This window comes from Pavona decussata, unplaced genomic scaffold, assembly GCF_977016875.1.
Source record: "Pavona decussata unplaced genomic scaffold, jaPavDecu1.1 SCAFFOLD_84, whole genome shotgun sequence".
NCBI classification, from domain to species: Eukaryota; Metazoa; Cnidaria; class Anthozoa; order Scleractinia; family Agariciidae; genus Pavona; species Pavona decussata.
Window position 1 is genome coordinate 6,509,474 of NW_028145502.1, and position 22,472 is coordinate 6,531,945.

General features: G+C 39.1%; 2 protein-coding genes and 1 pseudogene across 3 annotated transcripts in view; 2 read left to right on the forward strand and 1 right to left on the reverse strand.

Annotated features, from left to right (window-relative positions):
• Nucleotides 1–22,472, forward strand: part of LOC146475649 (ras-like protein 1) — a 491,817-nt pseudogene that overhangs the window by 382,401 nt on the left and 86,944 nt on the right. The gene's annotated exons all lie outside the window — the stretch shown is intronic.
• The window catches only part of LOC146475652 (uncharacterized), a 417,346-nt gene that overhangs the window by 294,490 nt on the left and 100,384 nt on the right, over nt 1–22,472 (forward strand). The window lies entirely within an intron of this gene.
• On the reverse strand, nt 97–21,992 carry LOC146475655 (uncharacterized). Its single transcript, XM_085116067.1, has 5 exons — nt 21,958–21,992; nt 8,710–8,826; nt 5,171–5,242; nt 2,822–2,893; nt 97–233 (listed from the first exon to the last, which is right to left on the reverse strand). Exons 2-5 carry the CDS (start codon nt 8,768–8,770, stop codon nt 97–99), a joined length of 342 nt encoding a protein of 113 aa, XP_084972193.1. The 5' UTR covers nt 8,771–8,826; nt 21,958–21,992.

Consider the following 22,472-nt stretch of genomic DNA (forward strand, 5'->3'; position numbering starts at 1 on the left):
CCATCGATGGTACTGTGCCAGCATTTACTCTATCACCTTCCTCTATAGCTTATCATAGAGCGATCTATTTCCCAACTCCTAATGTCGGTCAGCCTCTTAAAGGTTGATAACTGCGATGTCTGGGATAACAGCGAACTTATCTATATCTTTGACGTTACCGGTACGGATAAGCTTGCAAGTAGAATGCGATCTGTCGTCTTCTTCCTCCATACTTTCTAATCTGCTCTTAGCAGCTTTATAAGCAGACGTTGAATGATCCTAATTCTCAATAACCCTTAACCCTTCGCCCGGTAAGTACTGTCTGAGCTACAGTAGCTTGTGTTCGGGAGCCCAGTTGCTTTGTCGATACCGGCTTGAAAAATACTGGGCGCTGATGCTTTGCTTAGTGGACCCTCTGGCTGTGGTCGCTGCCTGATAGTGTTTTCCGAGTCCTCTTGTCGTATAATTCTGCTTCTAGGCCGAGATCCTCGCTGATCTCTGTCTCCAGAGCTAACTGTTTTTTTTTTGACGTTTTCCTTGGCGATCTGTTATGCCTGTTTATCTTTTCGGGACCGACTCTCAAGCTCTCTTAATTTCTTGAGCAAATTCTTCTTGGACCTTCTCCATCCTTCTCCGCCCCAATGGCTAGCTCTAAACTAAAAATAGCTTTTTCTCTCGGCGTGCTCTCGAGCCTTTCTTTGTCCGACGTGTAAGTCTTCACATCTCTGGGAAGCACAATATACGACGCTAGATGATTCGCAGATTTTCGCCAAAAAATGAGGATTTTTCTAGAAAAAATTTGGGTGGCTAGGTGCACTTTAATTAGGGGCCGGTCGCACTAGGCGACGAAAATTTTGTAAGCTCGGCCGAATTTCAGGAGAAAATTGGTTTAACAAATTTTTGTTCCAAAATTTTTGTTAAACGCGATCGCACTGGGAAGTGACAATCTTATCTTTTATGCCGAAAACGTCAATCAAATTGTTTGCCCTTTTCAAATATCCATTTCGGCGACGCGCGTTAAACCTTGAACTTGGTTCTTCGTTTATGATCTGGCTTGGAAAAATTTGGGAGATAAATGAACTCCCTCTCTGTTCCTGTTCATCTGTCAGTAACGACATGTACGGCCCAACGGCAGCTGCTCCTTGAAATCGCTGAAAATCGAAATTTTGGTACGGAAAGCGGGCGAAATTTTCACTGTCCATGCTTGTTGCACTGAAGTACTTTTCTTGGCGCGCTTTGAATTAACATGATACCTGTTCGCGAGTTAATGGAGTATGGAAGGTTATCATAGATTTTGTGACACTAAACAAACAAAAAAGTGCGATAAAATCGCCTGACAAAAAATCGGCGAGCCCAAGGGGCTCGCCGATTTTTTGTCGCGGCTTCTTTGAAGTTTGGTAAGGTCGGAAAAAATTTTGTCAAGGCAAAACACGCCGGTTACACTCGTCTACAACACTCGTTGACAGTTTTTTTTGCAAAGTAAACAAAAATTCTGCCTAGTGCGACCGGCCCCTTAGGTGAGCTTGGCATGTTGTTAGTATCAGTTGGGGCTGGAATACATAGTTTATGACAATCGGGAACTTTGCAGTAAAGGCAAATTACACATTACATGTGTTTTTAGTTATACAAGTCATTCGGAAGCCTCGTTTAATGTATATTCCGAAAATCTCAAATTAACCTTGTCTAGACCGGGCTTCTTTTAATTTTTGTCTTCTTTGGGAAGGTCTAGGGGTGGGGGAGGGTGATTGTCCCCCCTCTATAACAGTGTAAATATATGACAGTGAGACTTAGATAGTAGATAGTGCGTTGAAAGACGTCTCCTTTGAGGTCCACAGCGTGAAGTGATGACGTCATTTAATGTGGTAAAAAAAGGTGCCAAATGGCGGCCATCTTGGATTTCTGGATTTTCAAAAACCCTTCAGGAATGCCGCGAAATTTAACGAAAACTTATCAAAACCAATACACAAACAACGTTATGAGCTAAACATGTTTAGAAATACGAGAAGAAAAGTGTTCTTTCTTCATTTTAAAAAAAGATTTTTCTATTTTCTCAAAAAAATGCCTGTAGAAAACGGTTGCCACGGTAACATCTACGTAAGCCAACGAACACTAAGGACCACATTAAAGTTTTTTTCTGGATAAATTTCTGAAACAATCCTTAAGTTTAATATAGTTGGCTCAAATATTTTAAAGTTATTCAGGTTGAAAGTCGCCGTGGCAACAATCAGCACTCCCAACTACTCTAGATAGGGGTAAAGTATTTAAGCAAGACTCCTTAAATTGGTATCCTCTATTGACATGATGTTATCAAAGATGTTACCAAAGTTTCACGAAACAAATGCATGTACTTGGCTATAGCAGAATCAATCTTTGGAGAGTGAAAAAGTACAATAAAATTCTCATCACCGCAACCGAGTACATTAAGAAACCAGCTTTTGGAACCTTCCTTCTCCATCAAGTTTAAACCAGTATCGACTCACTACGTTGCTCCAATTAAAATACTTTGTTCCACAGACATGAAGGTGTTTGAAATTACATTAAATTAAATTAAGTAAGAAGATAATGAGTTGTGGTCTTTGTGTTGTCGGTGGGTTTGTCTAAGCAGGCATTTTAATGTTTCTTGTTAAGAAGTGTTTTACAAAATGCATTTATGGAGACCTAAGGAAACCTGCTTTTCACTGAATTGGTCCATTTTTAAACTAACCGGTGATGGTAAGCTCCCTTAAATCTTCAATTCCTCACCGTCGCGCAATTTGTATGCTAAAGTTGTAGACAAGTGTAACGTTAGATTGCAAACCTTATTCCAGTAATATATACTTCAAACATACAAGTCATATATTACCTGCTTCTGGACTCGGTGTCGGGGACGCTGCTCTGTTTTTGGTTGGTGTGGTTGTCCACGGAGTCACATTGGCTATTAAAAATCAAATTAAAAACGAAATAAATAGAGAAATATTGTAAACCAGTTGGTCAAGGTGGTACACTTGCAAACTTATCGAGGGTTGTCCAATATTCACCACTTGTTCCGGTCGTGAAAGTGCCTTTACGACTCGTGCGAGTCCTACGAGTCGTGGAACAATTGTTCCACTGGTCAGTTAGTGCAAGTGGTGAAGTAGGTACATTTTCGTGGAATTACATGATGTTGCTTTTAAATTTTAGGGGTGCATCTCATTAGAGAGACTTTGAAAATATCAGTCCCTGTTTGTAAGGCAGAAGGGCCCAAGCAATCAGTTGTCGACTCGTACGAATCGTACGAGTGGACAGAAGCATTGTCGAGTCGACAAGGTAAATTGTCGAGTGGAAAAATACATCTCATTAGGGAGACTTAGAAAATATCAATCCGTGTTTGTAAGCTGAAGGGCCCTAGCAATCAGTTGTCGACTCGCACGAGTCGCACGGGTGGACAGAAGCATTGTCGAGTCGACAAAACAAATTGTCAAGTGGAAAAATACATCTCATTGGCGTTACGCATTTAGAACGAAGAATATACATTGTGTGTGGCGCATTTGTGGACTCGCGCATTTATAACGAAGAATATACATAGTCTGTCGCGTGTTTGTGGCCTCACGCTTATAAACGAAGCATATACATTGTGTGGTTTCACGCTTGATTATCTGTTTCATTGTTATTTATTTCCATTCCATACTTTAACAAGGGTTTTTTTTTAATTTAGGTCTGTTACTTAGACAGACGTGTCTCAGAAGGGGCTACATTGATGAATTGCTGGCTTGTTTTCTGTTGTAAAAACACGGACGGATATTTTCTAAGTCTCCCTAATGGATGCATTTTTCCACTCGACAATTTACTTTGTCGACTCGACAATGCTTCTGTCCACTCGTACGACTCGTACAAGTCGACAACTGATTGCTAGGGCCCTTATGCCTTACAAACACGGACTGGTATTTTCTAAGTCTCCCTAACGAGATTCATTTTTCCACATCCACCCCTAAAATTTAAAAGCAACATCATGTAATTCCACGAAAATGTAACTGCCTCACCACTTGCACTAAAATGACCTGTGGAACAATTGTTTCACGACTCGTACGAGTCGTACGAGTCGTAAAGGCACTTTCACGACCCGAACAAGTGGTGAGTATTGGACATGACTGAACTTATCCGGGGTGCTTGTCAGAAAACCGCCTGGTATTTGATTGCGGATCGACGGGAAATTTAAATGTGGCAGTTTTTGACAAGTACAAACAGATGTTCTATAATCCTCAGTATCAGGAACAATAAGGGGCGATCAGTCAAACATTGGCTAGGTATTTTCTCTACATGTATCTAAATGTCATAGAGGGTCTCCTATTAACCGGCACATTTTTATTATATTTTCAGGCAGTTCAATTTATTTTAAAAGGAGAACGCTCACTTTCTGAGAATCTGTTAAAGTTCTTTAAACATTTGTGAGCTTAGGATCGATTACTAGCTGCTGTTCGCGAAATGAGTGCACGCTCATCTCCGAAGAGACAGTTGGACGCGTCACCTTGGCATTGTTAATTTCAACCTATGAGAAACGTGTTTGCCTGAATCGACCAGGCAACTTAAATTACATAAATTAGCTTTAAGAGGGTTACGGTGGATTAATTGGATAGTATGCGATCATGTTATTGAGAAGTTTGAGATTCAAAATATCTTAAAGCTGTGCAACGGGAATCGTTGAAAAAGTTGGCTAACATACAAGATGTATTCGTTATATTATTTTACTGACACGGTTGGGAAAGTCTCTAATTTTCCGAGCTGCACCAATGGTTTTTGATGTCGTGAAACGGTAGAACTTACAATCCATAGCTGTCGTAATTTCGCTTTTGATGTCGCTGACAAAGGATCAAGTCGAATTTTTTAAATCTACAGGGGTCACCGATGAAAAATCCAAGCCGATAAACCAATTAGCAAATGCCACAGCGCATGCGTACAAAATGGAATCGAGAAGTTAATTCAAATGGCTCTTAATGATGAGAAAATCTCTTTTAGCATATTAATAGAAACTACATTAATGGAGAAATTGTTTTTCATCGAAATGGTACTTTTTTAGAACTGAACTGTAATGGCTTGCTCCCTTAAAATTCGTTAAAATTTCAAAGTATTCATCGTCGCGCAGTTTCCATTTGAAAGTTGTCGGCAAATGTAACATTACATTTTGAAAACCGAAATTTAGTAATATATACTTCAAAAAATACAACTCATATATTACCTGTTGCCGGAATCGGTGTCTGAGACGCTGATCTGTTTGTGGTTGGTGGGTCTGTCCGTGGAGTCAAAGTAGCTGTTAAGAATCAATTAAGAAACGCAATAAATAGAGACATCTTGTAAACCAGTTTTTCAAGGTGGTGTACTTGCAAACTTATCCATGATACCTGTCAGAAAACTGCCTGTATTTAATAATGGATCAACGGCACCTTTCCGAGAATCTGAAGACTTCCAAATATTTGTGACCCGAGGGAGCGACCTACATTTTTGTAGAATAATATTAATATAAATACATAAAACATATATTTGAACTGCGGGTGGAAGATGAAACAGAAGAAATATCTTAGCAGTTTTTCGTTTTAAGCCGCTGCTTAGCATTGTTTTTGATAGCTAACACAGTTGTCCCTCTATTGCTGCAGTCAGCTTGTAGGCGTGCTTGTTTCCTGACCCCTTTCGTTGCTGTTTCATGATATGATCTACTGCCCATTCAGGTTTTTTTCTCCAAATACAAAGGTCCTTCCCACAATTTGTCCTTACTAGCTAACTCCTCTACTGATAAACCTCTTGTTAGACGATCAGCTGAGTTCTCTTCAGTTAAAAATATCTTCACTGTTGAGGACTTGTGTGAGACCGTATTTCTCCAATTCCATTTGCAAGAAATGGCTTATATTTCCTGCTTCGGAGATGAATCTACCATAACACTTTCATGACATCCGACCAAAACGTGATTTCGCGAGTTGCAATCTTCAATGCTTTCGATATTGATACACTTAGTCTTAATCCTAGAATTGCGCCCCTCAGCCTCAAACGAGGGATTCGTGTGGCTGTAAGGGGTGCAACTCTTGACTTGGCAGCCACTAGGTGGACCGAAAAAGTTCCATCACTGTGCTCATATTTTTAATACACTACCGCTCCATGCGCATCTACGAATGCCTGAGGGCTCGCGGACTTCAAATTCCTGTCCACGGGCTGAAAACATCGCGATCTTAATTTTTACTAAATGCTTTGGTTCATTGTTGAACCACCGCCTAGCCTTCTTTTCCTGTTACAACTGAAGCGACTTCTCACTAGTCGATGCCCGTGGTCCAGATTTCTTGGAACGAAGCCTTTGCTCGAAAGGTATATGGCGTCCAAAATCCGAAAGTGTCGCAAAATGTGGTTATTCTTCTCAGGAAGCCTGCCCTTTATTAGGTCTAACATCTGTACACATCTCGAGGTGGATGCAATCGGCAGATGAACATGTTTTCCCTCTCTACCCACAGTACTTCGCGCGTCTTAACAGAGGGCAGCTCCCCCATTATCTAGATCTACTTTCCAATGCTGGTATCTCCCACAACAATTCTCCTGAGTTAGACAGCCATTTACATGCGTGCATACCAGCATTCTTCCACTGCGTCGAAAGTATTTTGCACAAGTCTATGGCAATCTTATCATCTGGAACTGAATTCATGCTATCGTCCATATATGTTAAGAGATAGTTAGAGATAATATTGCCAGAGATATTATTGTTACCGTAACCAGTGGAAAATTTTATTGATACTTCTTCGCATGTTCTTGTACGACGAACAGCGGTTGAAACTGCGACGAATTTACTCCGAATGCCACTCATTTGAATTCAATTTCATCTGGTACCTTGGTTTGGTCGAGCGCTCTCCATACAAGTCCATTATACTGGATATCTTCTGGTTTAAGACTTGTGCAGAGATACATCTCTGCTATGCCACAGACTAACTCTATTGCTTGCCCGGGAACCGTATTAAACGCTGGAAAGCTCTCACTGCAACTTAGGTCCATGGTGTATGACATTGCTCAAAGAGATCCCCTCGCACTTGGCTGCCGCGTCAGACACAATGCTTGTCCTCGTCGTTGCTTTGTCCGGCGGTAGGTAACAAGACTCAAAGGGCTTTTTCTCTGTTTTTGGGATCTTTCTTACGCAACCTCTGTTCTAGCTCTTTTTGAGAATGCGTTTCTCTGTACTTCTCAACCGTCTCAGGGCTGTCTCTTAGTTGTCTGGTAACACTGAATGGTCGTCTTTCCAATGCAATTCGACCTCGTACCGCCTGCTCTCACGTTTGATCGATCGCTTAAGTTTCTCGAGCGCGGTATTTCTCATTCGAAGTCTCAATGCTCTGACTAAGCACCTCTATCTCCAATAATGTTTGGAGTTTGCAATCTAGTTGAACTCGTATCGTCATCACGTATAAAATAAGTGTGAGCGACACTTGTTTGATATCCTCCCTAATGAGTACTATTTCCATCACCGATAAATGTCCATCAGAGGGTCGTCAGCCGTGCAACTGTTTTTACTGGTTTTACCTCCAACATCCTTCTTTGATTGATACTCACGAAAACGTCGATGACTGGGCGTGCTCCAAGTTACAGTAAAACCTTTAAGTTACTCCCACTTCGTCGCGTATTTAGCCCAGTTGATTACTCCAATGTTCCCTGAAACGCGTTCTGCAGTGAAAGCTGTTATCTTTACATACTTCTTTTCATCTAAGCTTTCAAGACTTAGCTCAAGGATTCTTGTCTCGAAGCTGTCGACCATTTAGAACGTTAACGGTTACTCTACGGTTCTCCCCTTGGAGTTCTAATTCAACTGTTGATGTACGTCTTACGACTGACGTCGTCCAGTAGCGCATTAACGACCACTCGTCTTGCGCCATTCTTGATTACTGCTGTTGCTTACCTCGGTGCGACATATTCCTCTCTAGTTTCTTTCATTTGCATTGCTGTTGTGTGCGATCTCTCCGGTAAGACCTGTGTGGTCTCCGCCTCCGTGGTATCTCTAACTGGAGCTACTCTAGTTTCATCACGATGGACGTTTTGGGGCTGACGATTGTAGCTTTCACTCATATTGCCCTTTCTTGCAATCCCTGGCCTCTCCTTTCTTTTCAATGTAGCACGCCCTGTTGTGCGTCCCTTGAAACCACAAAATCGGGACTGTGGGAACGATATTCCGTGGTGGGTCTCTCCGTGGCATCTATAGCAAAAACGTTGTTGCACTGTTTTCTGTCACCTCTTTTCAACGGCTATATCTTAAAACTCGCCGTACCAAATGGGATGGTTGTTTCTCCAGACTCTGAATGTACGGCGGCTCTTGCTAGGCCACTGGTTTGGAGTACATGCAAGTGATCTGGTCTGGCCAAGAAAACGTTTGATTTCTCCTCGGGTACTGGAATTGCTCCATATCCCTCGAAGCGTCTCAGGTGGTACTGTCTGGAAATCTGCTTCTTTTAATTTATGGGATTCACTTTGTCAAAACAATTATTAAGGGACACAACCCCCCTTGCGTGGTTTTTATCTTTTCAAGTTTCTTCGTTTGGTTATTTAGTGTGACAGTGTTGCTCCAAGGTCAGCTGCGGTCTCTCTTTGCTAGCTTTACCCATCCTTCTCTCCCTGGGTTTCATTTTTTTGCACTATCCGCAGTAGTTCAACAAATCTGCGTATTCTCTGTGTTTACTAATTCATTTACAATAATTTAATGGTAATATCATGTATGCTCTAATTTTATCCCATGAGAAAAATCGGTTTGACACTTACCTCCTCTTATCCACAGTAAGGAAACGTGTAAAATAAGGGCTTTAAGAAACCATTCGTCCATCCTTGATAAACACTGATTATCACAACATTCGTATTACTTGGCAAAGAATGGAAAACCTGCAAAGAAGAACAGGCAAATACCCTAAGAACGGTGCCTACTAATAAAAAAAAGTATTTTTGTGCGGTTTATGACTATGCGGGGAAAGCAGATCCTAGCAAGGGTTTTCGAAATCCAAAAATTAAATTGGGTGTAGCCACGCAAATTTTAGAGATAATTAAGCAACATTTATTCTTAAAAGACAGTAAAATACAAGGTAATGTATGGCATTTTTATCCAATTTGGAGCTTTATTTTCTCTGAAAAATGTTTAGTTTCCCCATAGTTCTTTTTTGTAGACGGTTATATAAGTAAACTACAATTACAAGTAGCTGTCATTGCTGCGATAAAGATCTTGCATCAATAAATGACGGAAATATTAAATGAAATCGTGTTTTTTGGCAAAGAAAACATTTTGTTTTCTTTTCTATTATCAGTTTCTAATTTTAATACGAAATGTCTATTATAAAATTTCCAATATGTCAATGAGCAGATTCAAATCATTCTCCCTCGGCCTTTTTGTTTTCCTTGCCTTTACGCATACTCTGATAAGATACTCTGATATTTTAATATCACACCTCGTGTTAAGATAAGTCAATGACTAAATGTGTGGGAAGTTATCCTCGCTTAACCTTTTTTCTTCTTGTTTTTCTGGTACTGAGCAGCCATGTATTTTACCGTACTACATACAGGGATATTTTGCTTGTTACTAGAAATCCTTTAATTCATTATTTAAACTCGGCCGTCAATAGCTGATTTCAAAACGTACCTTTGCTAGAATAGACACCGTTTGTGTAGCTTCGAACAATCCAAAATACAGAATGTGTTTAACCCGTAGCTAACAGTTCGCTTATGGTTAAGACACCAAAACACTAATGCTTTTTTTACTTGCAAATTAAGGCTGCACCTGCATTTCACAGGTAACTCTTTTCACTTGCTCCAATTGGTTTCTTCGCTAATTCGCTCTAATTGCTTTCATATAGAGCCTTACAGTTTGCTTATGGTTAACACACAGAGACAGTCAGGCGTTTTTAACTGACAAATAATAATGGCTACAACTGCATCTTGCCACCAAGGAGTAACGCGCTTCTGGAAACTCTTGCCTAATTTCAGACCAAAATTTTTCCTAACCTATTTCAGACACGACCTTCTTGTCGATTGCATACCGTCCAAATTCTCCAAATGATGATGTTAACCCGCTACAAACATACAAGAAGCTAAATTGGTTCAACGACCGATATGGATATGTCAAACATGTCAGCAGGACTTTGCTGGGGCCTTCAACTTCATTTTACTCGTGACAACTATAATCAATTCCAGACCAGCCTCACCCTATTCAGCCAAATGTGGTCAGATTCTATGCTCTTCTTCAAACTAAGGAGGCTGCCGCGGTCAAAACCGCCCTTAAAGTTAAACAAGACTTATCCTTGTTAATCACAAATTTATAGAAGACGTTGCTATTTTTTGCGTCATGCATGGAAAGTTTTAATATCTTTTTTTTCCAACTCACTATGAGGGCTCGTTTTTCATTACGAACGTATTACGTATTCGCAATTAATTTTAATACAAAAGCGCTGACTCGGAGATTTTAAGCTTAAAGGATTGTTAAACATGACGATTTCTGAGAGACGTTTCTTGCCATTATGGAATATTAAAAAAAGCAATATTACGAAGGAAAGAAGCCAGTTGAGTTGGGGGGGGGAGGGGGGAGCGGAGGACTTCAAAATTCGACTCTCCTACATAAGCTATAGGAGTGATTTTGCTATAAGTGTGTTTAGCCAAAGTGTATGGATATTTAGCTTTTTAGGTCTAGATGGCTTCAGGAATTGTCGTGTTTTGGACAACATTTCGTTCATTTGATCTCAATAACTCAGCGCTTTTATATTAAAATTCTTAATGCGTTCGTAATGAAAAAGGACCGCACGTGGCGAATTAAAAAGAAGATATTAAAACTTTCCATATATGGTGCAAAGGATAACAATGGCCACGTTAAATTTGTAATAAAAAGTAATACTCTTGTTAAATTTTATAGTGCCTTTTACCTCCAGTTGAAGAATTAGATTTTGATGCAGGTCGTCAAAATAGTTCAGTTGATTTTATTTTACATTTTTATTAAAGGTGTCTTTAAACCGTAAGCATGATGCTCTCTGAAAAGAAATAATTAGCATCGTTCTTTATTTGACACAAAATGTCCAACAATATTCCCTATATGTCAACAAGCAGATGCTAGGCAAATATATTCTCTCTCAAACTTGTTTTCCTTTTATAGTGCTATCTTTTTCCGTTAAAATCTCTAAACCATAAACGAGACAAGAATCTTAAAGGAAATCATTTTGCTCTTTGGTAAAGAAAACAGTTTTTCCCTTTTCTGAATGTTAGTTTCAAATTTGGATACAAAATGTCGGTTAATATTCCCAATATGCCAATGATCAGCAGCGAGCTAAATTATTCACCCCAAACCTCGCTTTCTTTTTGTAGAAGGTTATACAAGTAAACTACAATTACAAGTAGATGTCTTTTTTTGCGATAAAGATCTTGCATCATTAATAAAACGGAAATCTTAAACGAAATCCAGTTTTTTTGAGAAAGAAAACATTTGTCCTTTTCTAGTATCAGTTTCTAGTTTGAATACGAAATGTCTATTATAATATTTCCAATATGTCAATGAGCAGATTCAAATCATTCTCCCCCGGCCTTTTTGTTTTCCTTTCCTTTAAGCATACTCTGATAAGATACTTTGATAATCACACCTCACCTCACACCTCGTGTTATGATATTCTCAATAAGTCAATAGCGAATTGAGTGGAAAATTATTCTCGCTGAACCTTTTTTCTTCTTGTTTTTTGGTACTGAACCGCCATGACCTTTACCGTACTACATACATTAACATTTCTCTTGTTAGTGGAAACCCTTAACTCATTATTTAAACTCGGCCGTCAATAACTGATTTCAAAACGTACCTTTGCTAGGATGGACACCGTTTGTGTAGCTTCGAACAATCCAAAATACAGAATGTGTTTAACCCGTAGCTGACAGTTCGCTTATGGTTAAGACACCGGAACACTAATGCTTCTTTTACTTGCAAATTAAGGCTGCACCTGCATTTTGCATGTAACTCCTTTCACTTGCTGCAATTGGTTGCTTCGATAATTCGCCCTAATTGATTTAACATAGAGCCTTACAGTTTGCTTATGGTTAAGACACAGAGACAGTAACGCGTCTTTTACTGACAAATAATAATGACTACAACTGCGTCTTGCCACCGGGGGTATCGCGCTTCTTAAAACTCTTGCCTAATTTCAGATCAAATTTTTTTTCCCTAAACTATTTTATACACAACCATCCTGTCGATAGCATACCATCCAAATTCTCCAAATGATCATGTTAACCCGCTACAAACATACAAGAAGCCAAATTGGTTCAGCAACCGATATGAATATGTCGAACATGTGAGTAGGACTTCGCTAGGGCTTTCAACTCCACTTTACTCGTGACAACTATAACCAATTCCAGACCAGCCTCACTCTATTCAGCTAAAAGTGATCAAAATCTATGTTCTTCTTCAAACTAAGGAGGCTGCCGCGGTCAAAACCGCTCTTAAAGTTAAACAAGACTTATCCTTGTTAATCACAAATGTAAAGAAGACGTTCTTTTGTGCGTCATGCATGGAAAGTTTTGAATATCTTTTTTTTCCAATTCACCATGAGGGCTCGTTTTTCATTACGAACGTATTACGTATTAGCATTTAATTTTAATATAAAAGGGCTGACTCCGAGACATTTAGCTTAAAAGATTGTCAAACACAACGATTTCTGAGAGACGTTTCTTGCCATTATGAAATATCAAAAAAGCAATATTATGAAGGAAGCTAGCCAGTTTATCTAGGGGGAGGGGTAGGACTTCAAAATTCGACTCTCCTACATAAGCTATAGGAGCGTTTTTGCTATAAGCGTGTTTAGCCAAATGGTATGAATATTTAGCTTTTTAGGTCTAGATGGCCTCAGGACTTGTCGTGGTTTGGACAACATTTCGGTCATTTGATCTCAATAACTCAGCTCTTGTATATTAAAATTCTTAATGCGTTCGTAATTAAAAAGGACGACACGTCGTGAATTAGAAAGAAGATATTAAAACTTTCCATGTATGGTACAAAGGATGACAATGGCCGCGTTAAATTTGTGATAAAAATTAATACTCTTATGAAATTTTATAGTTCCTTTTTCCTGCAGTTGAAGATACTTACACAAAGGCTAAGCTTTTTGTTCAAGTCGTCAAAATAGTTTTAACTATTTATTAATTTAAAAATTGACTTTATCCCACAATTTTATCAAAGGCGTATTCAAACCGTAAGCATGATTCTCTCTGAAAAGAAATAATTAGCATCGTTTTTAATTTGACAAAAAATGTCCAACAATATTCCCTATATGTCATCGAGCACATGCTACGCAAATTATATTCTCCCTCAAACTTGTTTTCCTTTTATAGTGCTCAGTCTTTTTCCATTAAAAACTCTACACCATAAATGATACGAGAATCTTAAACGAAATCATGTTGCTCGTTGAAAAAGAAAACAGTTTTTCCCTTTTCTGTATATCAGTTTCAAATTTGGATACAAAATGTCAGTTAATATTCACGATATGCCAATAATCAGCAGCAAGCTAAATTATTCACCTTAAACCTTGCTTTTCTTTAGTACCGAAGGTTATACAAGTAAACTACAATTGCAAGGGGCTGTCTTTTCTGCGATAAAAATCTTGCATCATTAATAAGACGGAAATCTTAAATGAAATCGTGTTTATTGGCAAAGACACATTTTTTCCTTTTCTAGTATCAGTTTCTAATTTGAATACGAAATGTCTATCATAATATTCCCAATATGTCAATGGTTTCAAGACCGTGGCGCTTCTTCCAAATACTACCATTTCCCAATTATGCAAATTAGTAGCCTCAACCTTTGTATGACTTGAAAAACGCTCTCCAAGATAAAGAAAAACACTGACATAGTTTCACAATACAGTACATTATAAAATATTTGAGATAGTACGCGCGCTCTCATTGGTCGATAGGTGTGTTAAGATGAGAGCAGGAAACCATTACCCGGAGCGTACAACTTCCTTATATTTGTGCAACGGCGTTTACAAAAGTAGTGTTATTTTTAGATACGCCTTTCCCGCGATAACTACCGTTTCCGGTGACGTCCGTATCGAAACAAATCTGATTTAAAAAAAATGGCGGCGAAGCTACGATTTTTTTGGTACTTTATTCCGTTCTCCACTTGTCGTTTTCCATCATTCCAATCCACCCTTCCATCAGAGGGCCTTCCCACAATACCATGCGTTTTATTTTCACTTTCAACATTTGAAGTTGCGGCCTACCTTTGCATAAGCTTATCTCTGAGTGCGAATATACGCGAGTCTCCCTTCGATATATTGCTCTGACGGTTTTCACAATGGTCAAATAGGCGTTAAATAGTATTGCAAAACAATGAAAAGGTCCGATCAGGATGTAGAAAATCCTTTTAAAACAAATGAATCCCGTTTAGAAGTTGAAGAGTCAGCTACGTGTTCGTCTCCGGCGGCCGAGGAAGGTCCGGAGGGTCACAACAATTCTTTAATCGACAAGAGCGCTTCAGTAAAGAAAGCCTTACGACCAAGCCTAGAGCTCAGACAAGAACTAAAATTTCTGCAGGCGGCATCGAAAGAATCTTCACTGAAGAAAATTATGGAAGGAGATGAACGGCTGCGGGAATGGAGTCAAGTTGTAAGCAGTGCGTGTTATTTTTGCGAGGTGCGATCTCTCGTGTCAGATTTGTCCCCCTTCCTTGAATCTCCTGTGGAACAATGACCCGCGACAAATGAACCGATGTTGGCTCTTTTCATTACCACTCAAAGACCCTTATGTTCGATTCTAGTACTGGCTCAGGCTGTTCGCCTTATAATTTTTCCAGACGGGGAGTGGCGACTGGATAGTCCGATTAACGCCGGAACACCGTCGGTAAAATCACAAGTGGAACATTCAGATTGCCAGAATGTTTTGCATCGTTTTGCAAAAACAAACACTAAACATTTGTCAGAAGAAATCGCTGAAGCATCTTAGAGACTCGCATTACAGTTGCCGACTGTCTTTGCTTTTAATATCTACCGGATGCGAGCTTACCCACAAAACAATGGAGATAAAACATAATACTTGTCGTTCAGTCAGGAGGCAACGGAGCTGAAAAGAAAAACTGCAGGAGGCCAAACCTCTCGAAAGCGAGAGACAACAATGATCAACTTTGTAAAGACTTGGAGCTATTAGACTCTCATATACGTGATAAACGAACACCCTGCAATCTCAATGTAGATGGATAGCACGAGCATGAAATCACGAGCAACGAATTCCACGAATCCTATGTCTTCATAAGGGACCGTTCATTTTTTACGAGCATGGGGGGGCTGGTGGGATTTGGTTAATTGGCACTACGAAACTGTATGACCCCCCCCCCCCCTAGCATGCAATTTTTTCCACATGTCCCCCCCCCCAAGCAGAAACTATTTTTTTCTGATGACCCCCCCCCCCCCCCTCCCGCCCAACCAGAAACAAATCATACCCCTTACTTTAACAAAACGCTTATGTCCTGCTTATATCAAAGATAAACGTAATTGTTACTGTGATTTCTTTACAGTACTATTAAAAAGTTACCGTTCTCTGCTTGGGTAAAGATTTTCTTGTTTAAAAAAACGTTTGTTTAGATAGCAACACGTTTACGGCAACGGCAAACCCTAAATTTCCATTTAGATTCTCAAAGGAACTATAAAAATTAATCAAGCAAATGGTTAACGTGAAATTACTCCCCTTCGAGTAGAGACAATTAATACACGTACAGATCTGACTAACAAAATACGGATCGAAGCATACCAATCAACGATTACGAGTCATATTCAGTTAAAAAGAAAAAAAAACAGCGGACACACAGATATCAGGCGCGTAGGCAAGGGTCTTGCTGAGCGCCGGAGGCGCTCTTACTAGGGGGGTCCGGGAAATTTTTTTTTTTTTTTGTTTTTTTTGTTAAATTTTATTTCACTTGTAATGAAGGGTTACAGAGAAATAGTGACAAACATACATACAAGCTAAGGAAATACAATACACTACAATACAAGACTTAATTAGCTTAAAATTAATTAATAGAAGAAGAAAAAAAAAAGATATTTGATTACAATTTACAATACCCAAAATGCAGCTTACGTTAAATAGCAAAAATCACAAAAAGGTAGGTTTTAGTTCTATGGCATTTAAAGATTGATTTGTAATTTTGAATTATGCTTTTCTATGTCAAGTTTGCTTCTCAGAACAGCAAGGAAGGTATCAAAGAAATAGGGGTCTTCTTCTCTCGAGGCAATGTAAATGTAATATTTTGCAATTATTAAACTGAGGTTCAGGCCAAGTTGCAGCGCGATATTGTTGGTGAAGCCATAGATAATATTTTCTTCGTTGAGCTCGATAGAATCGTCATTTTTTGTATTCCACCAATTTGTAAATTCTGTCCAAAAACTTTTGACAAATAAACAAGAAATAAATAAGTGGGTTAGTGTTTGTTTTTGTTCGCAAAGATGGCAGTTATCCTTCTCTTTAATTTTATCTCTAAATAAGGTTGCGTTAGTTGGCAGAATATGGTGCACGACTTTGTATTGAAAGATGGCGAGTTTAATATCTTTAGTGACATTAAATGGGATATTGTAGATTGTTTGAATTGCGTTGTCATCTAAGTTTGCTTGCCTCATTCTTCTTTCAGCAGTTGGAGGTTGAAATTTTTTGATGATTAAACTCTGAGTCGCTATTTTGCAAGAAAGCTTATTTATTGATATCGTGTTGACAGTGTCTGGGACCGGAGCAGAGGTTTCGTGGGTGTCTTTCAATATTCGAATCCAGTCTCGGGGGATCGCGTTACACAATGCGAGATATTTCAGAAAGTTGGAAGATTTCAAAGAGAACTTGTTACTAAACTCGTCAGGGGCAAGGAATTTGTGTTTGTTGAAGATATCTTTTACTCTAGCGATTCCAGCATTGTGCCATTCTCTGTAATATACAGACAGGCCTTCTATTTTAATAAACCTGTTATTCCAGATGATTTCTTCTAATATTTGTTCTTTGGTTTGAGGGGTATGTTGATTCAATGTTTGCCAGATTAAAAGTGTATCCTTATAGAAATCAATTGGTATATTTAAATTAAGATACTTAAGATCATAATTGCATTTAAATAAAAAAGGGCCACCTAGGTGTCTTATAAATACCAGGGGTATGTGACTCCAGCTGGCATCCTCTTTACTTTCATATAATCTCCTTATCCAAACCACTTTGAGTGCATTATTAATTATTTCGAAGTCGGGAAGATTTAAGCCGCCTTTAGATATTGGGCCAATTAACGTGTTATGCTTAATTTTCGGTTTGCCGTTCCACACGAAGTCACAAATAGTTCGCCTGACTGAAGCTGTAAAAATTACGGGAAACTTGAGCACTGATGTGTTATAAATAAGCTTAGATAGGCCCAGGGATTTCAGGATAGTAATCCGGCCGTACAAGGTGAGGTTTCTTGGTTTCCATAAATTCAAAAGATTTTTCATGGATTTTAATTTTTCTTCAAAGTTCTTTTGGAAGCGTTCATTTTCATCGTAAGAGAAATTAATTCCGAGAGCGTATATCGCTTCTAATGGCCAAGCAATATTAAGAGGTTTTGAATTATCACCCTTGTTTGCACCTATCCACATCCCTTCTGTCTTAGATGTGTTTACTTCTAGGCCGGAACATTCTTGGAAGGCGCGAAGGAGTTTAAACAAGTTTTCTGCAGAAGTTGTATCGGACACGAAGGCGGTTGTATCATCGGCATACTGGGAGAGCTTAAATTCTTTACCATAAATTTTTATACCGTGGATATTATCGTCATTTCTTATGACGTTTGCTAAAATTTCGGCACAGAGAGTGAAAAGAATGCCGGACAGCGGACAGCCTTGTCTAACTCCGCGATGTAGAGAGAAAAATTCGGAAGCGTTTCCATTATTAATGACGCAGCTGGAGCACCCATTATAAAAAGTTGTAATCCATCTTCTAAGCTGAGGGCCAAAATTAAACGCTTCTAACGTCTTGCTTAAGAAGTTCCAATCGACTGAATCAAAAGCCTTTTTGAAATCAATGAATATAGCTAAGCCAGGTATAGCTTCTAAAGAAGATACCCGCAGTATATCTTCGATCAGCCTGATGTTTTGTCCTTTGTATCGACCTTTAATATATCCGGTTTGGTCTTCACTGATAAGTTTTGGGAGAAGTTTAGAGATCCGGCCTGCGATGGTTTTGGCAGCAATCTTATAAACAAAAGTTCAATGTACATTCCGCGCCCTGTCGAGTTCTTATAGCTATTCGATCTGCTGATAGTCATACACCAAGCTGGTAAACTGCATCATTCTCGGGTGTAGGCCTTCGAACAAATTGACTATCTCGTCAAGATTGACAGGCATATCATATTTGATATGCATTAGAAGCAGGGCGGACATTCTACTCTCTCGCATGGTACACCTCATGTAGTTGTTCAACCTCCTCATTGTGCTTTTTCTTCCGCGATTATTGATCTTCAAAGGGGTTTTGTTCGAACCCTTCGAACCCCCCCTCCTACACACCTGGATATTAAAGTACTCTATTAAAAATGACAGTTACAAGCTTTTCTGAAGATGGCCTACGGCTCAGATTTACCGTCAACTGAAGTCACCAACAACAGTTCTATTATTAAAACTAACTGGATGTTCACACTAGGCATACTACTGAGTCTACTGATACTCCTGGGTTCAAATAATTTACTAATCAACAGTCTTTTAAAAGTGAGTACTATTAAACAGAACATTAAACAATCTATTGATATAGTTCTGAGTACAACCACTTTGTAGAAAACTACTCCCCCACGGATGATTCAATAGTGAGACTGTTACGTTTTTATATTAATTTGAACTTGTACAAACATAGGTGTCTACTTCAGTTGATATTCACTATTGCTTTTCCAACAGATATGCTTCATTTCCTCAGTTGTTGCTGATATACAGTTAAATGCAGATTTCGACCTCAGTATGTAAAACAAATTAAAAGTGGTTAGGAAAATCGCATTAAATAAAATTGAAATAATATTCAATTTCTTCATCTGTTTCTGTGTTGAGCCACTTTCAATTTCCCCTACTAGCCAATTATTGCTGGTGACCCCCCCCCCCCCCCCCTCTCTCACTCAATTTTTTTTTGGTAGCCCTCCCCCCCTTTAGTGCCATTTTTTTCTCGTGGTACTCCCCCTAAATCCCACCAGCCCCCCCCCCCCCCCCCCCCATGCTCATAAAAAATGAACGGTCCCTAAATGATATATATTTAGCGCTGTCTCCTAAAGACGCGGATTTATTGGACTCATATCTCATATATGGGATAAACGAACATCCTGCAATCTCACTGCAGATAAGAATGAAATCACGAGTTACGAAATCCACGGATCCCATGTCTTCATAGCATTTATTAATGCGCCGTCTGATATCTTGCAGTTTAAAGTCCGAGCCGGTAAACCTAAACAAAATGCGACAGAGCTAGCATACCCAATGGCATATGAAAAACTTCTCCTTATGGCTCAGAAAACCTCCATTCAGTATATTTGAGTTTTTCCCTTTATGATCAAGATAAACGTCATCACTAAGCAGATTTAAGTTACCGTTGAAGGCTGTATAACAAATCTATTTGCGAACTGCAGGAGTCGCGTTGGCCCGTTAATATGTGGACGAGTCATTCTAGTTACGTAATAACAGTCTCTTACACAATCGCTTGTGATTGGTTACCCAAAACTAATTCGCGGGAAAGGCTAGTTTAAAAATAACTCTACTTGTGAAAACGCCGTTTCACAGACTCGGTATGAAAGTTGTACGCTCCGGGTAATGGGCTCCTGATGAGAGTATGTAAATACGGTTGTGATGTCACGTTTTCTGTGTCTCCCGGCACAAATTGAAAACATTTCAAAGCTTTCGCAAGACTCGCAAAGTAATTTTAAGTACAACTGTTAAGGAAATGGAGAAAATTTCCCAAAATTTTGATCGGGTTTGCCTATCTCCTTTCTCCTGATCCCGAGGGGAAAAAGCAAAGGAAAGAAGAACCACAGCGCTTTGCCTGCCTCGCTAGACAACCTCGTCGAGAGAGCTCATTTGAAGACGTCAAAATATGCAACAAATACGCAGTAAACGTGTTTCAAGGTAATTTTTGCATCGGAGTACCACAATTTAATTCTCCAAAAGACATTCTTTTTTTTCAAAAAATGTACACGAAAACGAACACAAAACTATATGCTACAGACTATAAATGTTTCAAATCAAACTTTGTACGGCCGGTTGCCGTGTTTTGGCTGTCAAATTTGTATAAAATGTATTTTCTCCGAGACTTTTTCAGCGTAATAATCTACTGTTACGATTACTATTACCAGCATCAACTTCACAGTCTGGACCCGCTGCTTGTGCTATGATTCCTAAACAGCAAAACTTCACAAGACACGATGAACGATTCGATTTCTCAGCCATCTCAGGCTGCCACATCGGACTAGTTTACGTAACTTTCAAGAGCGATCATGCACAGTGACATTCATTTTAAGCTTCAATAAACTCCTCATCTTGAAGTTCTTTCCTTGCATAATCGCATATTTTGAACATTTCTTCTACTTTTCACCGAATGTGTGGCATTTTTCTGAAAGATTTACGAGAATTCAAAGCTGAAATCGCCGTCATCCACACGGGGCTCGCTGATGCTTGCCACAAATTTCAACTTGATGTTGACTTTTATAACGCAAATTTTGATTGGTTCATGTGTTGTCAGATGCGCGTTTTCATTGGCTAGTAGCAAATATGCTTGTCCAGGGCGTGTACTGTGAACATCTATTTCAATCAAGGAATGAATAAATAAAATTTCCCTTCATTTGTCGAATCATTTTTTTTAGAAATATTTTACAAAAGCAATAGGACTTTTTTCCCATGTTTACATAGCCTCATCTAAACACTCGGGGAGTTGGCAGAATTCTCGAAAGTTATGCAAACCCTCGACTGCGTCTCGGGTTTGCATATCTGTCTCGAATTCTCCCAACCCCCTCGTGTTTAGATGAGGCTATGTAAACACGGAAAAAGTCTTCCATTGCTTAACTGTAATTTTATGTTGGTAATCACGTAAATAGCTTTATGACTCCTCTCTGAGACTGTAAGGAATATTAGATCAGATGGAATCTGATTGCCACAAGCCGAGGTTGTTAACTTGAGCGCTTCAAAAAACCTTAATAGCATAATACAAACTCGCTTCGCTTTGAGAAGAAAAAAATTGGCCATTGTTCATAGCCGCTTTTTATTTGAAAGTGCCAAGCTTAAGATAATAACTGACAAACGATGAGGAAACAATAAGGAATTCAAAGCTTTACCAAAATGTTTGTTTCGCTTTGAGATTCGGTTCCAAGGTAGATTTGAACCTAAGCCCTCATCCCCGGAGGGCATGTAGCATAACACTGCGCCACACATGCTTCCCTTTTCTGAATGTCAGTTTCAAATTTGGATACAAAATGTCAGTTAATATTCCCAATATGCCAATGATCAGCAGCAAGCCAAATTATTCACCCTGAACCTTGCTTTCCTTTTGTACAAGGTTATACAAGTAAACTACAATTGCAAGGGGCTGTCTTTTCTGCGATAAAGATCTTGCATCATCACTAAGGCGTAAATCTTAAACGAAATCGTGATTTCTGGTAAAGAAAACTTTTCCTTTTTTAGCATCAGCTTCTAATTTGAGTACGAAATATCTGTTGAAATATTCCCAATATGACTATGAGCAGATTGAAATCATTCTCCCTCGACCTTTCTGTTTTCCTCGCCTTTAAGCATACTCTGATAAGGTACACCGATATTATCACACCTCGTGTTATTATATTCTCAATAAGTCGATGACTAAATGTGTGGGAAGTTATTCTCCGTTAACCTTTTTTTTCTTTTTCTTTGTTTTGTTTTTTTTTTTTTTTTGGTACCGAGCCGCCATGAATTTTAGCGAACTATACTATATACGGGGATATTTTGCTTGTCACTAGAGACCCTCAATTTTATTGTTTAAACTCGGACATCAATAACTGATTTCAAAACGTACCTTTGCTAGAATGGACACCGTTTGTGTAGCTTAAAGCCATCCAAAATACAGTTTGTGTTTAACCCGTAGCTAACAGCTCGCTTATTGTTAACACACCGGAACACTAACGCTTCCTTTACTTGCAAGTTAATGCTGCGCTTGCATTTCACATGTCCCTCCTTTCACTCGCTCCAATTGGTTTCTTTACTAATTTGCTCTAATTGCTTTCAGACAGAGCTTTACAGTTCTTTCATGGTTAAGACACAGAGACAGTGAGGGGTCATTTACTGACAAATAATAATGGCTACACTTGCATTTTGCCACCGGGGATAGCGCGCTTCTTGAAACTCTTGCCAAATTTCAGACCAAAATATATGATTTCTCCTAACCTATTTCAGACACGCCCTTCTTGTTGATTGCATACCATCCCAATTCTCCAAATGATCATGTTAAACCGCTAAAAACATACAAGAAGCTAAATTGGCTCAAAGACCGATATGAACACGCCAAACATGTGGGTAGGACCTCGTTGGGCT

Coding starts and splice junctions, on each gene's coding strand:
- LOC146475655 (XM_085116067.1), bottom strand. CDS start 8,770: ATGGACGAATGGTTTCTTAAAGCCCTTATTTTACACGTTTCCTTACTG. Junction 5,243..8,709: donor CTTACTGTGGATAAGAGGAG/GTAAGTGTCAAA, acceptor GATTCTTAACAG/CTACTTTGACTCCACGGACA. Junction 234..2,821: donor GACACCGAGTCCAGAAGCAG/GTAATATATGAC, acceptor CTGCTTATAAAG/CTGCTAAGAGCAGATTAGAA.